General features: G+C 38.7%; 1 protein-coding gene across 1 annotated transcript in view; it reads right to left on the bottom strand.

Moving 5' to 3' along the window:
• LOC127445439 (teneurin-3-like) overlaps positions 1 to 20,044 on the bottom strand; it is a 362,775-nt gene that overhangs the window by 95,532 nt on the left and 247,199 nt on the right. Inside the window, exons 8-13 of the mRNA XM_051705512.1 lie at positions 18,819 to 18,941; positions 10,822 to 11,027; positions 6,828 to 7,038; positions 5,196 to 5,297; positions 4,534 to 4,728; positions 1,712 to 1,912 (exon numbers count right to left, since the gene is read on the bottom strand). Of these exons, the coding sequence (XP_051561472.1) occupies positions 1,712 to 1,912; positions 4,534 to 4,728; positions 5,196 to 5,297; positions 6,828 to 7,038; positions 10,822 to 11,027; positions 18,819 to 18,941 (1,038 nt within the window). The remainder of the gene's footprint in view (positions 1 to 1,711; positions 1,913 to 4,533; positions 4,729 to 5,195; positions 5,298 to 6,827; positions 7,039 to 10,821; positions 11,028 to 18,818; positions 18,942 to 20,044) is intronic.

Here is a 20,044-nt window from a genome sequence, read left to right as displayed (position 1 = left end):
CATATATTGTGCTTTGCATGCTGGCCTCCAGCTTGGTATGCTGGTGTGATGGTGTCTTCAGGATTCTTAATTTGCTTAAAGGGATAGTTCACTCAAAATTGAAAATTCTCTCATCATTTACTCACCCTCATGCCATCCTAGATGTATATGAATTTCTTTCTTCAGCAGAACACAAACAAAGATATTTAGAAGACTATTTTAGCTCTGTAGGTCCATACAATGCAAGTGAATGGTGACCAGAACGTTGAAGCTCCAAAAAAAAAAAAAAAAAAAAGGAAACATACAGTAAAAGTAATCTATACGACTCCAGTGGTTAAATCTATATCTTCAGAAGCGATATAATACTGTAGGTGTGGGTGAGAAACAGATCCAAATTTAAGTCCCTTTGTACTCTAAATCTCCACTTTCACTTTTACATCTGAATGTCACGTGGTGAAAGTTTACTTTCACTTTCACATCTGAAAGTTAAAGTTAAAGTGGAGATTTAGAGTAAAAAAGGACTTAAATCCTGTTCTGTTTCTCACCAACAACTATTATATAGTTTCTGAAGATATGGATTTAAACACTGGAGTCTTATGGATTACTTTTATGTTTTCTTTATGTGTTTTTTGGACTACAAATATCTGATCACCATTCACTTGCATTGCATGGACCTACAGAGCTGAGATATTTTTCTAAAAATCTTCGTTTGTGTTCTGCTGAAGAAAGAAAGTAATACACATCTGGGATGGCATGAGGGCGAGTAAATGTTAAGAGAATTTTCATTTTTGGGCCAACTTCACTAGCTGAGGGCTAGTGCTTACCCACCAACTAGACTAGCATTAAACCAGCACATATCAGCATAAACAAGCCTTAACCAGCATGGAAATTCATCCTGGTTGAAAAGAGTCCTTTCAGCAGAATTGTAAGTGTGTCTGAAACCAGTTTCTTTTGGAGTTACTGTCATACTAAAAAAAAAAAAAAAAAAAAAAAAAACTGCCTGTGAAGTCATTGACTGACTGGGCAGCAATGTAGCTGCCTTAGGTTTCGGAGACATCTTCTGTACGTCATACTTTCTCTCTCTCTCTCTCTCTCTCTCTCTCTCTCTCTCTCTCTCTCTCATTATCTAAGAATAAAAGAGGCAAAACTAATTTTATTAGCGCTTTTGGGTGAGCTGCTGTCGATATCATCAAACAGGGGGAGTGCACAGACGTCATTCATTAACGCTGCACTAATTGAAGCTGTACAGATGCAGTGAGAAAGAGATTTCTGTTTAGGACTCTTGGGTGAAATAGTATTTTCATTAGACAGAGTTTGCTGCTGGGAAAATAGCATTGTGTAACCAAAAGGCCGACTATAGTTGAGTCTTAAAACAGCAGGAGTCCAATACTGCTCTTATTAAAAGGATCAGTATCTTCACTAGCACAAACAGACGTGCACACACATACAACACCAGCAGTTGGTAAAAAACAGAGGGACTGGGCTTTTGATGGATTGATGGATTGTCATCTCATTATGACAGTGTACTTTATGTTAACTGAAATCTGCCTTTAAGAAGTTCTACTGACAGATTAAACAGAGGAGAGGACAGAAAATAATTATGTTTTTAAAAGCAAGACAATAAGCAGCCTTCAGTGTATCAGAAAAAGAATTTGAGCAAATAAAAAGAACAACATCTTGAGGTGAGTGTATTGAAGAAGGTAAAAAGGTTGCAGAACTTAAGGAACACTACCAGTGGAGCAGTCGGGCCCAGTCCAGTTGGCATCGCAGGTGCAAGTACCGCTCTCCGTCTGGTAGGTTCCATGTCCCGAGCATTGGTCTGGGCACATAGTCTTCAGTATCTCACAGCTGGTACCACCCCAACCTGGATTGCAGTGGCATTCTCCATGAATACAAACACCATGAGATGAACAGGAGGGGTCCAGGCAGTCCACTGTGTGTTTGAAAAGAACACAAATATGTTGATTAGCAATATCCCCAGCCATGCATTGTGGAGTATGTCCTTCAAGTATATGGTGTGGTTAAAGGGACAGTTCTCCTAAAAATTTAAATTGGGGAATGCTTTACAATAAGGTTCTATCCATTAACATTAATTGGTAACACTTTACAATTAGGTTCCATTTGATTAGTTAACAACATTAGTTAACATGAACTAACAATGAACAATACTTTTACAGCATTTACTAATCTTAGTTAATGTTAAATTCAACATATACTAACATTTTAAAATCAAAAGTTGTATTTGTTAACATTAGTTAATGCACAATGAACTAACATCAATATTAATAAATGCTGTAAAATTATATTGTTAATTGTTTGTTCATGATACCCAACACATCAACATATGTTAACAAATGGAACCTTATTGTAAAGTGTTACCCATTAATTAATGCATTAGTTAGGATAAACTTTTTTTTTTTTTTTTTTTTTTTAGAATTTATGAATCTTGGTCAATGTGAATTTATAAATTTAGTTTATGGTAGTTTAGAATGCATTAACTATTGTTTGCATATTATTCCATATTTACCATAATGTTGTTTCAAATCCAAATTACTTAGTTTCTTTGTGAAACTTCATTGTCAAGAGACGTAATCAGAACCAATGATGTTTGATGTTATCGACATAACCACCATATTTGATTTAAGCATTTTAAAATATTAATATGATTTGATTTGAGAGTAAACAATGACTTAAATTTTGTTCTGTTAATCAAACAAAGTGTTTGTAATGCTTCAAAAGATTTATAATATAGTGCATGAGTCATACTGATTACTTTTACGGAGTCAAGATTCATTATAGCAAACCTTGTGAAGACTTTTTAAATATTCACCATTGTTGTCCACAGAAGAAAGAAGTCATAAAGGTTTGGAGAGTCATTAGGGTAATTAAATAATAGATTTTTCATTTTTGGGTGAACTGTTTTTAAAATGAAACATATGGGCTATATCAATAAACTCAATTCTCTTAAAATGTTCTCATCTCACTGGAACCCATCACTTGCTAACTTTCAAAGTGTGTTTACTGTGGGGTTCACATTATATGGCTCTCGAAAATTCCAGTTTCCTCTCACACACATCATAAGCAAAATCAGACGGTGCATGTACTGAGGCATGATCTATGTGACGTTCAATGTGTGTTGAAGATCTCATTGGGAGAAGTCTACAGATGGGAAAGCAGTTTTTAGGTAGGGAATGAGGCGCAAGCAGGGTTGGATTCTGGGAGTGAGACAGGGCTATGCAATACTTTTATATCACCAGAGGGGCTACTGTGCAGACTTGCTTGTTTTGTGTGTGTGTGTCTGTTTGTTGAATAGCCCCTGAGAGAGGGCTGAGGTTCAGTAACCCTTAATTCCTGCGATCGTGTGGTAGTTGATGGGGCTTAATCATACCATTGATTGACAACAGGCCAATTCATGATCAGAAAATAGAGTTACCTCCCTAAATTGCATTTGCATCTCTCTCTCTTACTTTGTGGAAATGGAAATGTATGTCATTGTATTTGTTGGCCGTGTTAAATCGTTACGATCGAACTGCAGGATTGAAATCTTTCTGTCTTACATAAAAATTAAGAAATAAATCAACAACACCCTGTGTACTCTACGTGCCAAGTCACGGTAACATAAGCACTATGCACAAAGCTAATTTAGCTAATTAAGTCCACAAATCAATTGTAATCTAGCATCTTTTTTTTCAATCACGGTAAACATGAGGCTGAGCACTGATGGCTAAGAGACCTGCGCATCAGCCTGGATGTCAATGCAATTATTTGCTCTGTGAAGTGCAGAATGGCAATTGTTTCTGGAATATTGAACTATTAACTCATGTGTAATGATTATTGCAGGGACAGTAAATTATCAAAGAAGGTCAAAAGCAGAAAAGATCCTTTGATGGCTACAGGCAAGGCATTTGGTTGCTCATTAAGCAAAGTGACACTGAAAGGCGATATAAACCGGACAGATTTTTCTCTCTCTCAAACACTACAAACCCCTCTTCTCTCTCTCTCTCTCTCTCTCTCTCTCTCTCTCTCACACACACACACACACACTCTCCTTTTATCAGGTCTAGTGAAAACCCTGTCCATGTCCGTAGAGACAGAGCTTTCAAACACCTCTAGAAAAAAAAAAAACAATCTCCCCTCGAACCAATGTGTAATCAGTGATCACGTTGATAACACATTATCTTGCACATCTTTGATGGTGTAATGCACTGGGGTTTAATGGCAAGAAGGCTGGAAATAGCAGTGTTAGATAAACGCTTCCATTAGGACTTCTAATGAGTCTCTTATGGACTCAGACTTCAGATGACAACATCTCTGATAGGGGAACCCTACTAAAAACCCTGTAAAACTTTTCACAACAGAAAATAAAACCAACAATGACCAATTGATGGATGTTTACAGTAATTCAGTGACATAGTTTCCAGGTCAGTTGGCATTTTTGACAAATGGATAATTAATATCCATTTAATGTTGATTAACTGGCCCTATGTAAGCAGAGACACTGATAAAAACAAGCCCACACACAGTAGTCTTGCTTCAATTATTTTTATCCCTGACCTTCTTCACAATTGTCTCCTTTATAGCCTGTATTGCAGGCGCAGATGCCCATGATGCAGATCCCGTGACCGCCGCAGTGAATATCGATGCACTGGTTACCAGGAACATCACACTCTGTCCCCTTCCAGCCACTGTAGCAAAGACATCGGCCCCTGGAGTACTGTCCATTGCCACTGCACAATACTGGACAGGCAGCTTTGAAGGGAAATAGAAAAATAAAAACTATTGGTAAACACTAAAAGACAGGGAAGTAGTGTATGGCATTCATAATAATCCAACAGGTGATATATTTTTTAGTGTACAGGAATATGTAGATTTGTTTATGATCAGTCTCTTACATTAGCACTAATGTACTAGCACTACATTAGCACTAAACCAGACTGAATCACAGATGGGGAAAGCAAATACAGAATAAATAAAATACAATAAAAAGACCATGGAAATAATTGTGATTTTTCCACCCTGCTGGTAATAAGAAGCTGATCAGGCTTGGGAATTGAGTCCCGCCAAACGCCTGCTTGCCAGCTGCACTTGCTCAAATGACAATCTGAAACCAATTATGAATAGCGACACTGGTTGTTCATTTCTCTGGAGAGTTACGTGTTACTGTGTGTGTGTGTGTGTGTGTGTGTGTGTGTGTGTGTGTGTTTGATAGCAGATACCTCGTGAGCAATCGGGCCCAAGGAACCCTGGGAAACAATGGCATGTTCCTGAGCGACAGTCTCCGTTACCATGGCAATTGTGTGGACACTCTGTGAGGGTATCTGGGGAGAAGGAGGGAGAGACAGAGAAAGAAAGAAAGGGTGGGGGAGAGAAAAAAGCACTAATTGAGGAGACAGTCTGTGGAAATTAGCAGACATTCAGACCCCCCCTCCCATCTTTAATTAAAGGAGTGCCAGATGTGTGATTAACAAAAACCTGCATCTAAGCTTACTCTGCCTTAATGAACCAATCAGAGCATTATTACCATCAATTAGCAGCCAGACGCTCTGCTTAAAGCTTTCTTTACACTGCTGGATGGCCATTAACACACATACACATCCATGAGGTTGTGCACACCCATGCAATTGGCCATCCTCCAATTTATATATTTACATTTGAAACCTTGCTAATATAGCTTTTACAGTTATACAGAGTCAAAACCACACTGAGATCAAACAGAAAGGATTTGACTCTCGCTCTGCGTGTCAAAAAGGTGACGTCAATGATTGTGACATCACCTGTCGATTCTTTCATTAAAAGAAGCAGCTCATTGTAGGCTTAGTCAATTCTGACAGGGTAATGAACTGCTTCTGTCTCTAGTTGCCAGACTGCTGTTATGACATCACTGAAGCGGTTTGTGCACCTCTCTGTCAAGCCCACTGCAGGCCCATATCATCCCGCTACCAAGAAATAATCAATTTTCATTTTCAGAAGGTTAACTTTCTACTCATTGAAGCATAATCAACACCCTTTTAATAAAAGGACACTGGCTGCAGTCCCACTGATTTGTGATCTACTCTAGTCTATGTGATCGAATTTAAAAGGAAATTACTCTTGCTGAAACCTATTATTATGAGCTCATATAGAGGTGAGAGAAGGGGAGAAAGGAAGGGGAGTCGAAGGTGAGAAAAAGAGAGCAAGAGAGATAGGTCCAGCAGGTCACCAAGCAACACTTTGAAGCCAGCAGCTGCCCACTGGCCACTTAAAGCACAGATCGATACAGCTCTGACCATTATTACACATGCTTATGTGTGAACCTATAGCCCACACGCTTGCTGTATCTTACACATACTGTATACTTACTGTAAAAAATAAAGTCAGATACATTTGATAGAACAAAAGATGCACATTTACACAGTACATCCATTAACACTATAGTAGAATATACTGTATTTGTTTCAAAACCAAATGAGCTGCAAAAAAGCAGAATTTTAAGGCTATCGTAGACATGAAGGCTGTTCTTTAAGGTTAGAGTCTTAATCATCCTTTCTCCTAAGAGACCTAAGTTTGGCCAAATTCTGATGGTGGACTGTGTAGAAATGAAATAATTCAGCATAGTCACCCAATATTTGTTTGTGCTATATAGTTTTAAGTTTATTGGAATATCACGTCGGCAGAATGTTGCATCTCTTTTGAAATCAACTGCGAGTTGAGTCTCCTGTGTGTAACAGTATTTGTGTTGCACGTGTGGTTGCAGCCTATTTCGAGGTTCCATGATGGTTAGGGTGCTGCCTTAAGAGGCATCAATGTATGTAGATATTAGTCCGCAAGGGTTTGGGACATACAGTATACTGTATATAGCCATTGCTCACCTATGATAATGGTATTGTAGGAGACCTGCTCAGTGTTCTTGCCATCATTGTAGAAGGCAAGGTGCCAGGTGCCTGAGTCCAGGAACCGGATGAACTCGGCCTCATGAACATTGACTGAACGAGCCTTCCTGGCTGCTCCCTCCACCTCCACCAGTCCCCGCTTCTCTTTAGATATCAGACGACTGCCGTCCAGCAGCTCCACAAAGTCATACTGTATTCACACACACAATCAAACAAACAAACAGAAGAAAGGGTGGGGTGAGTAACACTGAGTGTGTTTATATGCACAACACAACCTTGATAAAAAGAAAATATCAGCTCATTCTAAAAACAGTGTTTAAATTACTTTTTAAATTATCAGACTCTTCTCAGTAATGTGCAATGGTGTGCCAATTGTTTCTGCTTAAAAAGCAACAATGGGTAAGGACATCATGTATGTAAACACAGTCATTGAGGTTTGTCAAATCTATGTACATGTATATGAGTCTCACATTTGAACAACAACACAAATAAGCAACATATATAACTAGATTTGTACATTTTCTGAAGAAAATTTGAGTGGTTTTACCTCATGGTTAAATGGTTGCGAGAGCATTGCTTTATGGTTGCTAAGCTGTTCTGAGCCAATTAGCACGTTGCTATCCGGTTTCAGGGTTTTCTGAGTGGCTGCTAGGGCATTGCTAGCTGTTTGCTACGTGGTTGCTTATAAGCCCAAGTAATATGAGCCCATCTCAAAGTGTTTTTGATATTCTGGTGCCTAGATACAGTTGTGCTCAAAAGTTTGCATACCCTGGCAGAAATTGTGAAATTTTGACATTGATTTTGAAAATATGACTGATCATGCAAAAAAAAAAAAAAACTGTCTTTTATTTAAGGATAGTGATCATATGAAGCCATTTATCATCACATAGTTGTTTGGCTCCTTTTTAAATCATAATGATAACAGAAATCACCCAAATGGCCCTGATCAAAAGTTTACATACCCTTGAATGTTTGGCCTTGTTACAGACACACAAGGTGACACACACAGGTTTAAATGGCAATTAAAGTTTAATTTCCCACACCTGTGGCTTTTTAAATTGCAATTAGTGTCTGTGTATAAATAGTCGATGAGTTTGTTAGCTCTCACGTGGATGCACTGAGCAGGCTAGATACTGAGCCAGAAAAGAAGTGTCAAAAGGTAACAAGGTAATGGAACTTTATAAAGATGGAAAAGGATATAAAAAGATTTCAAAAGCCTTGAAAATGCCAGTCAGTACTGTTCAATCACTTATTAAGAAGTGGAAAATTCAGGGATCTCTTGATACCAAGCCAAGGTCAGGTAGACCAAGAAAGATTTCAGCCAGAAGAATTGTTCAGGATACAAAGAAAAACCCACAGGTAACCTCAGGAGAAATACAGGCAGCTCTGGAAAAAGACGGTGTGGTTTTTTAAAGGAGCACAATACGACAATACTTGAACAAAAATGAGCTGCATGGTCAAGCTGCCAGAAAGAAGCCTTTACTGTGCCAATGCCTCAAATGACAACACCTTGACACGCCTCACAGCTTCTGGCACACTGTAATTTGGAGTGACAAGACCATAATAGAACTTTATGGTCACAACCATAAGCGCTATGTTTGGAGAGGGGTCAACAAGGCCTATAGTGAAAAGAATACCATCCCCACTGTGAAGCATGGTGGTGGCTCACTGATGTTTTGGGGGTGTGTGAACTCTAAAGGCACAATTTGCATTCTTCTGCATGGAAGCTGTGCATGGGATGCTCTTGGACTTTCCAGCATGACAATGACCCTAAGCACAAGGCCAAGTTGACCCTCCAGTGGTTACAGCAAAAAAAGGTGAAGGCTCTGGAGTGGCCATCACAGTCTCCTGACCTTAATATCATCGAGCCATTCTGGGGAGATCTCAAATGTGCGGTTCATGCAAGATGACCAAAGACTTTGCATGACCTGGAGGCATTTTGCCAAGACGAATGGGCAGCTATACCACCTGCAAGAATTTGGGGCCTCATAGACAACTATTACAAAAGACTGCACGCTGTCATTGATGCTAAAGGGGGCAGTACACAGTATTAAGAACTAAGGATATGAAGACTTTTGAACAGGGGTCATTTCATTTTTTTCTTTGTTGCCATGTTTTGTTTTATGATTGTGCCATTCTGTTATAACCTACAGTTGAATATGAATCCCATAAGAAATAAAAGAAATGTGTTTTGCCTGCTCACTCATGTTTTATTTAAAAATGGTACATATATTACCAATTCTCCAAGGGTATGCAAACTTTTGAGCACAACTGTATTACCTGTTTTATCATCCTCCAGGTGGAAATCATAAGTATGCAGTTTAATACTTTATGTGGGTTAGGTGTTTGTCAAATCCCTGAGCAATAAATGATATTTGTTTCACAAAAGTATTTGTGTGATTTAACTGAATTAGTATGATAATCAATTCAAATAAACCCTCCTTCATTGTCACAATGGCTCAGGATGATGTCTTTAGCAAATTGTATTTACCAATGACAGCAATGACTGAATTGTGATTCACACCCATCAAACCCTATTTTAATAACTAACTTAGTTAGCCGTGCATCAGAACACAAGAGACCCTGTACTGTAGATATTACAGTACAAACAACATACTGCAGTAATGGAAACCAGTTTTTTACAGTTTGCACCACCTCAAGGACTTAACAGCATGTCTGGAGAGTTATGTAGTGGAATTTAGGGAGAAGTCAGAGAATACAATAAGCAAAAATTAGATTTGACAATTTAATTGTAAGAGGAGTATGTGTCTTTAATGCAGGAATGAATGTTTGCATATAAATTGCAATAGAATATAATGAATATGTTTGGAATCAAGTGCTTTCACTCTGGCATCCTCTTTGTGAGCGATAAGGGAGACGCACATTACATTTCAAAAATGCTTTATGACATGCTTTTTGTGTGACTTTGACAAGCTGCTTCCAGAGAGAGAATTGGAATCAAGGTCTCTGATGAGTTTAACATGCTGTTCTCAATTTACAGTGCATTAAAAAGATATTTGTCTCCTAAGAGACCCATTCGAGACAACACAAGAGGAGGAGAGCAAGAATACGTGAGCGAGAAATTACAAGACACCATCTGACAAAACAAGAAGAAGACATTTCGATCAGTGGAGGAAACAGAAGTCTCCACGCCTCTGTCTGTCAATACCCCTTCAACTATCCTTTATTCAGCCTTTAAGAAACATATTGATTCATGTGTGGCAATTAAAGCACTGGGTCAGTGCTATCGACTCTTATTGTGGAGGCCTCCACTGCCAATTACCACTATTAAGCGTTTACTGGTTTTGCGATGTACCCTTGAAGAAGGTTGCTGTTGTTGCTTGACAAAAAGAAAGAAAAGGGACAAGGAAAAATAATTGGTTTGCTAGTGAAGGTCAAGTTGAGTTTTTAATCAGAGCATACCAAACATGCATAAAGGTATGAACTGCTTCAAGTTTGAAGATAGACATGGCAGATAGGATTGGGGTTGTCTGGCTTTGCTGTGTTGCTTTGAAGGTCACATTTGAAACTGTGACAAAAGTGACTGTCCTTTGAGTTCAGTTGTAGTACATCTGAGAGCCTCATGTAATAAGATGACGGTAATTGGAATAGCGGGTGCCAATATATTTCTTACATGTGGCTGTGCTGAGAATTATGACTGTAATTATGGAATGGAAATTACAAGAATTATGAATGTGAAAAACAGTGTCCTGCAAATGGCTACTCCATTAGTACTGATTTATCATTACAGGCATTACAAAAGATGCAATGGTGCTATTTTCATATGCCACATTACATTTGGCACCCATAGAGAACATCTCAAACTATTCTGATGTTTGTCAGTTGGGATGAAGATCAGTATAGGTTAGGTAGGACATAGCTTGAGGTGGTTTAGTATAGATTAAGGTGGGACACTCCTCTCAAGCAAAACCTAGACAATGTTCCACAAAATCAAAAGTTTGGTCTCTCATACCTGAGTGTGCGTGGGAGGCAGGCCTTTTCGACCATAGACCCCCACTAGGGCGTCTCTCTGGACGGATATGTTGAACTTGAGGGACTGCGGCTGGTCAATGAAGAGTTGAGAGCGCCAGAAACTTCCTGGAGGGACTTCCTGTACTGCCCTTCGTCCCACATCCACCTCACCTGTGTCTATGGTGTTATTCTCTTGAAAGTAAACTCCTAAAGAGAGATAGAGATAATGTTTGTGAGAGATAGAAACAGGAAGACAGCATGTTTACATTCATTTCCCTAAAGGGCCGTTCACACTGAAAAAGTTTGCAGCGACAAAGGCGCTGGAAGTCATTCATTTTCAAAGAGAGTTGGCAATGAACAATAGCGACAAACATTAGCATCGTAACAAAGTTGTCCTGCGAAAAAAAATTAACTTAATGCAAATGAGCAATGACTTGATGCAGCAACTACCAAAGGAAGTGAAGGCACTGGAGCATGTGTGATCCGTCACTTGCATAATAAAGTGGAGTTTAGGTAATGTGGAGGAAAAACACCTGAGCAATTTCCCCAATTCTAAAAGATTTGTCTTTGCCCTCATTCAAGGACCTAATAAAAAATTGTGTCGATCCATAAAATTGTTACCATTGCAAGCAAATTTGATTCATGCACTGATAATCGTTCATCTTGTTCACAATATGATACATTTTGCAATGCTGCATATTATATTTAAATGCTTTCCCCCTCCAGAAGGCTATTATTTATTAGCAAGAAAACTGATTTGTTGTCAAAATATAATGACATGTTATTGTTACCACCAATACATCTGATTTGAGATCAGATTGTCAAAAGCTATGGGCAGTTGTGCAGCCCACCAACGATAGTGCAACCAGCCATATGGATGCCTACTGCCGACCAACAACACAGCCACTTAACTCCAAGATATTGCTGTCAGTGTGAACAGCCTTTCAGTCAGTAAAAATGAAGTAAAAGATAATCTGTGTGCACTAAGGGAGCCTGAAATAATAGAAAATGGTAGACAGATAAGAGTTGTACATAAGTAAATTTCCAGCATTATCTAGTGAAACTACTGACGTAAAAGTTTGCGTGCCAATGCTAAAATGTGCACTCTTGTAGCCTCAGGTGTGGTCAAACATTTACGAGGATTACCAGAAAAATCTGATGTCAGAAATTGTTAATTACCATGTTTAAGCCACTCCCCCCAACTCTTTCCTACTCCCATTCCCAAGATAACCATCATAGTGAAATACCTAGCCAGAGGGTTTTAAAACTGGGGTCTGGGGAAAAAACATTTAAGGGAAAAAAGGTAACATTTACTGAATCTGACATTATTACAATTTCATCCTGCTCTCTGTACTGGTTGAAAGTGATTTTATTATTTTGACAGCCATAGTTTGAAAAGTACAAAATAAAAACAAATTTGCATACAACTTTCAAGAATATTGTGTACTTGTTTTGTGTCTTTCTGGGGATTTTTTTCTTCACAACTGTCGCCTTCAGTTTGCTCATCTGTGATTTTATGGCAAACAAACAAATAAATATAAAGTACAAATTTGAAATGAAAAATACTTCTCTTCAGTTTTATATTTGACAGTATCATAATAGAAGCTAGATTTTTTTTCTTTCAATTTAATTAAAGTAAATATTTATAATTTACTTGATGATAATTATAATTTAATTTGGCTTTAGTAAAATATAAAAGCCAATTATTACATTTTGCAAACATGTTGTCTTAATGGTATCATGCTTACTATTTTTCTCACACAATATAAACAGGTTTTTATACATGAAAACACATAGCTGCATATTTGCTAATATTTGCTGTATATATTTTAGAAAGGTGGCCCCTCACAACAGCATCATCATTTTGGGTCTAAAAAGCTCAGCCAAAATCACCATACTGGTAACTGTCAAGCGGCCATTCTACGTAAGGAGCCCTTTACATACACAAGCCACCTGCGGTAATATTACCAGACTCTTCCCTTAACAAGCGGGAAAGCTGAGTCTAGACATTACACACACAAGTGCACAACACAATCCGCCAACATAAGCTTCAGCGATACATATTCAAACACAAACATGTGTTGCAAAGCAACAGTGCAGAATGGGACGGTAATAGGAGAAGAAGAATAGGCTATGCTCATATGCTAGTTAATGGAGAGCAGCTGGCATTAATATTTCATTAATTATTATTGCGTAATCACTTTGCAAACGGGCACTAACCACACGCGTGTTGCTAATGCAGTCAGCCGGCTACATAAAGAGCATGTGGAGTGAATGAAAGAGTAATTAGAGAGGACTTGCTGACTTTTAGTTTTAAAGCGAACTTGCCTGTGGCAAGCTTTCTCTGTCCCTCAGAGAGAGAGAGAGAGAGAGAGAGAGAAGCCATCTGTGAAGCTCTGATCAACAGTATTGTCCACAGGATGAATAGAAGGGGATGGGGCTCTTAAGAAATGCCAGTAGAAATGTGATTTGGTTGTTTTGTGTGCCAGGGATGCCCAGGGGGTTTCTTGGACATGGACAGCGAACTGGCATTTGCACATGAGAAAACGTGAGAAAAAGTAGATGGTATGATTTCACTAGACGCAATTACTCTCCAAAACCGTCTACTTATCTCTTTCTACTGGTTTTTCTTTCTTTAGAACTTCAGTTAATCTAAGACAAATGTTCTTGCTTTTTATTGTTTAAATGTGTATGTGTGTTGCTGCATGTTTCGGTGAGTAAGACACTGGATAACAATTAAAGCTAAATAAGAATTAAAGCATTTTTGGAATACCACACATAAAATGTCCCTACTAGACAACTATCAGCGATCTTGGCTTTTTGGTTTGTTTTAGTGGTCCAACAATAACTTCTGGCACAACCAATGGTGTGAATTTGGTGTAGGAAACCTGTTTAGAAATAGTCATTAATTTCGTAATTCTACTTTGTGCTGCTAGTGGTGCAGAAATTACATTCTAAAATTAATATTTGTTGTAATATTGCTAACAAACAAATTGGAAGAAAATTGAGATCTATAGATATACTCTTTCACTCTTGACAAATTAAAGCCCAAAGTACTGTACGCTAAGATTTTGACGTGAACACTCAATGTCTGCGTACAGTCGAACGTGAGCCTTTCAAAGTATACTCTATCTGACTATACGCACACACACAGGCGAATAGCACATGCGTGCTACGACTGCTATGGGATACTGGGCTATATCTCTTCAGGAGTTTAGACCCATGAAGATGTCTTTCTAGTCCTTCAGACTCGAGTTATACAATTACAGGTATCTCCTGACCTCCTCACACACACGCTCTTGACATGCACATCCACTATTGTTGTTTTTACATTTGTCTCCTGTTGTTTTACGGTGATTACATCTACTTCTAGCACTACTTCATGAAAACAAAGGCTCAAATGTGAGTGTTGCCACATTGTGGACCCACTAGTTAGTGCAAATAATTCCAGGTGCATGCGCATTTTGCAAAAATCGGGCTGCGCACCTTTAGTGCTCACGCACTCTGCTGATTGAGGAGATTTGCATCACCCGTCCTGTACGCGGACGAACAGCAATGCAATCATGATTTAGCGGCTGTTTAGACTAAACGTGTTTTTGCGCTAAAATAAAAAGATACTTCGTAATGAATGGTCTCGACACATATTTTTAAAAGTTAAAGTTTGTTTAAACTTGACACGTGTCTAAAAAACACAGCACTCCTGCATGAGATGCTGAGACACAGCACAATGGTCAAAAATGTCCATTTAGCACGTTTACATAGAAAAAATATTGAAAAACAGCACAGACGGACACAAAAACGTGTTCAGAGTGAACAGCCACTTACTGTATTAATGCACACCATACTGGGATAGTAGAAAATATTTATTTTATTTAATATTTAATATGTATTTATTTATTATTAAAATTCCACACATCATCTTTAAGTGGAGGAGACTGCAGTTTTTGAAACTGAGGTCAAGATGCTTTTTTTTCTTTCAGTTCTATCACAAAAAACAAAGATGATTTAATGTGACTAATAACTTCATTGCAAATGCAAACATCCCTCTCTTGTCCTACACTTGCCTTAAAGTTTTCCTTCTGTTAATTAATTCAAAATCACTACCTTGCTTTCATACCTATCATTCACTCCATCCACATGCTTTTATTGTCATCACCCCACCTTCACTCTCTCTCTCTCTCTCTATTTCATTCTTTCTCTCAGGCACTGAAAGATATTAACAGCACTACGTGTGATTTGCCAAGTGTCCCTCTTCTTTCCAAATACATTCAATCGCAGATTTAGCGCCTCTTTATGACTTTTTTAATACACTAAAGCCTGTGGAAGTGTGTGTGTGCATTAAGGGAAGTGCTGGTACATTCATTAAGAGAGTGTCATGCTTAACTCCTTCAGTTGTTGCAGTGGGACAGAATACACAAGTGCAGAGTTGATGTGCACTGTTTTGATCATTTTTTTCACAATGTTGATGCACATAAATAAGGCCTTGTGAAACAATGCTCTGAAACAAAGATCCAGACACCAGAGATACAAAGTATAATACAATTCTCTAGTAAGAGCGAGACTATCAGCATACATCTGTGTGAGGCTGGAGGAGTCTCTGAAGAGAGTGTGTGTGTTTGAATACAAAGGAGTGACTGCGAGGAACATTAACATTTTTTCTTAAAAGTGAAAAGGGTAGTCTACTAGCTTTCAATGCTCAGTGTTTATGGAAATCATTATGTAAAAAAAAAAAGAAGAAGAGTAGGTCCTCATATGCTAATGACATTCCCAACAGTGCTCAACACACACTGAAGTGAGGCAGGCACTCTAAAGCACATCCTGTCATTTAAGAGAGAGACTGCACTGAGGCTATTGTTCCTGGTTTGAAAACACATACAGAGGGAGACGGAGCGCTTGAAGCACTTTTATGGAGTTAGTGCTTTTAGGTCAGCTGTCTCTCAAAGAAAGGTGAACCACAGATGACAATAGCAGCACCCTCAGTTTTTATGAATGCTTTCTTTGCTGGAGGAGAGGAGTCAAACAAGAAACGAGTGTGCGTTTGTATATGTTCGTGTACATATTTAACAGGTCTACAGCAGGTGTGCAAGTCAAACTTGGGTGTATGTGATGTGTATGCTCAGTCTTTGTGTAGAATAACCATCTGCATTAATACACTGTGGTGCTATTCATGTGTCTGCTGTTGGTATGGCAGGTTTTATGTCCTTGTGGGGATTACATTTTGACATACTCCCCAGAAAAACAACACTGACAAAACCAGCTTGTGGGGAGTGCTATCTGATTTTCATTTTAAAGTTACACCATTAAAATTTTATTTTTAAATGTAAAGCTTGCAAATCTTTCATGATTTACATTGATGGAACGCTTGCTATTGAAAATCTAACCAACAGTGGTCATCATTACACTTCCATACTGAATAATCATGCAGTAACTACACCAACACAGAAGCCTGGGAAGCTACTACATCCAAGTTGGGCATTAGTTGTTAGGACATGCCATGCATTCAAGTCAGAAACAAAATATGGAAGCAGCCAAACACACACAGTTCTTTTTTTTTCTTTTTTTTTTTCTGTTATATCAGTGTAGAACATGTACACGACCATTATGTTTTATTAGTGTGTGATATCGCTGCTGGAAATCCAGCTGGTCATACCAGCTCAAGGTGGTCAAGCTGGTTTTTGCAACATGGAAGCTGGTCGACCAGCTAAAGACCAGCTGGGATGTTGGGCAGTCACGCACAGATCAAGGTTAACTGAAGGAGGTTGGGGTGTTAGCTGCTGTCCGTATTGATTGAGACTAAGCTGTGTGATTGTACGCATTGCTGATGGCTTCATTAACTAGCTGCTCTTCTACAGGACATCCTCCCCCCACCCCATCCTGATGTAAAAGATGCCTATAGAACAGTATCACAATCAATTTACTAGCATTGTATGACCAATTGATGAAAGTATATCAATTCTTTAACTTGGCTGATGGCAAACAGACCTTATACAGAATAAAAACGTCATAAAATTAATGCAGAAGTGATCTGATCTTCATGAAAGTATGCTGCAAGCGTGTACATGTCCATCACCTCAAGAACAAACACATTACTGTTAGCAGCATTCTCATAATGTTCTTCACACATATGGCAATCTGTCTTCACAGCATGAATGTGTGTCCCTCTGTGTGCATGCATAAGTACTTAAGTGAGGCAGACCTTATGGGAATACACCTGCTTGTGGGTGGGATAGATAACGATGGCACCTATTTGTGTGCAGTTGCTATTTAGTTCTATTTTTATTTGTTATTTAGCATATGCTTATTTTAATTTGTGCCTTACAAATACAGTACACATCTCATAAATGTTAACATGAGTTTTTCTCCTAACCAGCTGCAACCGTGGCATGAAATGAGTGACATGACATTTGGTCGGTCACTTGGTTTCTAATTCTGTCGTGTCACACTGCGTAGCTCCGCCCACAGTGAAATCTCATTGGTACAAAATCCAGCATTACATAGCTACATATTAAACATTAAATATTTTCTGATTGGCTGTGAATGCGTTGTATTTACACTTTCAATGAGGGCAAATTACCCAATGCTGGAAACTTCTCTCCTGGTTAGGTCACAGTGTTAGAGGCCACTAGCTACAGTGACATTCCCACTGGAGCCTTGCTCATGGGTATAATGGTAGTTATATATAATAAACCCAGCAACTCTGCAGGTCACAAGATCACCCCTCATGGGGTCTGAAACTACGGCCTTTGGGTTACCAGTGTGCAGTGTCTGATATCAGCTAGTTCATTAATGGTGATATTTGCACCCTGGAGCTGATTTTTCATTTGTCATTTTTTACCTATATGAGGGGATATTTTCTTTATTGTAAAAACAATATGCTGTTTGTCACATGAAAAAACAGGAAAGCATTTTTGGCCCTTACATTTTTTATTTCAGGGGCGTTTTTTTCCACTTTCGGTGCCCCTGTTAATTTCTGACCCTGGCACTGAGTGACTGGCATGGAGATATTAGTGCAGACAGCCCTGGCGAAATCTATCCGATTGACTGGAGCCATAAGATACTTGCATGCATACGGTATATTAATGAATATGTATTTGGTTCCAAGCAACCTCCTTTGTATGATGCATGTATTATCTATGTGCATGTGTGAGCATGATAAAAAAGCAATCCATGTGACTAGTGAATTGATTTGTGTTTCAGCTCATATTAGGGACAAGATGAATCCTACACCAGAAAGCACTGCGAGACAGTGAGATAAAGAGAAAGGTAGAGTTTCTAAGAAGAGTGCAAGGGCATCTCCCAATCCTCACTATTTGAAAGCTAATTCACAGCCTGAACAAGACCCAAACAATTTTAAGGACCCATTTATTAAGCATTCTGCACACCCAGCCCCCTCTCATATTTTCACACTAAAACATTCTCTTCTTTGAACTCAATATTCTCACCTAAATTTTTTTTTTTTATTTGGCTCATCTTATGCATAGACGGTTCCCGGATGTGTCTGCCATTGCCATGACAGCAAACACATCAAAGTGTGAGCCCTGATACTGTAAGACTAGTGTCTAAGTGCTGGGCAACGTAAGCCTGTTGCTCTTGTACACAAAGGGATGCTTAAATTCAAAAAAAAAAAAAGGATGGCACAGTACAAAGGAAATAGTTTCGGAGTGTGTGATTTTTTGTGTGCGTGGGAGTGTTTGTGGCTGGGGGGAAATGGAAGAGTGTGGGGGTGTTTGTTTAGCTCAAGTTATGTTTATTTAAGGGAGTGTGTATCTTCATGGCTGAGCGCTTTGGTCCTAGAGGTGGAGTTGTGTAGGAGTTTGTCTATTTTTGGTGATTTTCTCTAGCCCATTAATGTGTATGTGTCCGTTAATGTATGCAATTGGAATGCCTTTTACCATATGTAAATGTGTTTTGTGCTAGAGAAGAGGCTTGAACAGATTGCATGCTTGTACCATGTTATGTTTTTGGGCCTGTATGTGTGTGTCTGTGTGTGACCCTTACTATTCTCAGTAGACAGGGCAGTAACTGCGTTGGATGCCGTGGCATCAGATTTGACCTGTCCATTCTCAAAAGCATAGCCCTCAGTCTCCTGCAGCTGCCAATTTAATCCAAAGAGATGCATTGCTGTGGACAGAGAGAGAGAAAGAGGTTTTAACATTTAAGAATGTGTAAAACAACATAACTAAATTGTATCAAATAGCACTGAAATCAGAATCAAGAGAGCTTGTGAATCAGAATCGAATCAAATTGGGAAATCATTATCAATACCCAGGCCTACTGCCAGGGAGAAACCATAAAGCTAACTGCTTAGAAAAGTAATAGCAAATCTCTCCACAATAAGATGCACAATTTGAGGTATAATTAATGTTTATAGGACAAACGGCGGTGGATGAGTTACATGAGCTTTGGTGGACGGGTTTAGAACAAATCCCTACACTTAAATATAAGCAATTATAATAGAGGTCATGGCTAAGTAGGCAAAACTAAAAATGGAAAACATTTCACCTACAGTATCACAGAGTTATAAAGTCAAAACACAATCAGAGATATGTTGCCTAATAATGCCCATACAACACTTTTAACAGAAGAGAGAGAGGGGGGGGGGGGGAGGGGTCACACATTTTCCTGTATTGATTTGTGCTTTATTTTGTTCAATGAGTTCTTTTCATATGTCATGTGGGAATGCCAATTCATGTGTGTGACATCAATCAACGCTCGGGTTTCAAAAGCTAAAATAGCTCTAAGCCTGTACATTTGCTTCAGCTGATGAGATTGGTGTTACTGCCTGGAAAGAGTTTATGGCTGTTCTGTGAAGTCATATGTTTAGACAGCTGGTTTTGCTGTCTCATTTTACTTGTTTCTGAAATGTCAGAATGATCATAGCAAACTGACTTGATTGATGATTTGGCTTTTGAATGTAAACAGGAGAATCCTGGGGAGGGTTCACCCAAAAATGAAAATTCTATCATCATTTACTCACTCTAATGTTGTTCCAAACCTGCATGACCTCCTATTTGATGTGGAACACAGAACAGACAGAATGTTAGCCTCAGTCAGCATTAATAAAAAAATAAAATAAAAAAGATGCAGTCAAAATGAATGGTTACTGAGACTAATATGCTGCCTAACAATGTAAGAAAGAAAGTCATACTTGTTTGGAACAACATGAGGGTGAGTAAATGATAACATAATTTGGGTTTTGGGTGAACTATCCCTTTAAGTTCAGG

This window comes from Myxocyprinus asiaticus, chromosome 8 (genome assembly GCF_019703515.2).
Source record: "Myxocyprinus asiaticus isolate MX2 ecotype Aquarium Trade chromosome 8, UBuf_Myxa_2, whole genome shotgun sequence".
NCBI lineage: Eukaryota > Metazoa > Chordata > Actinopteri > Cypriniformes > Catostomidae > Myxocyprinus > Myxocyprinus asiaticus.
The sequence above is the reverse complement of the archived record's forward strand: the minus strand, read 5'-3'. Positions and strand labels throughout refer to the sequence as shown.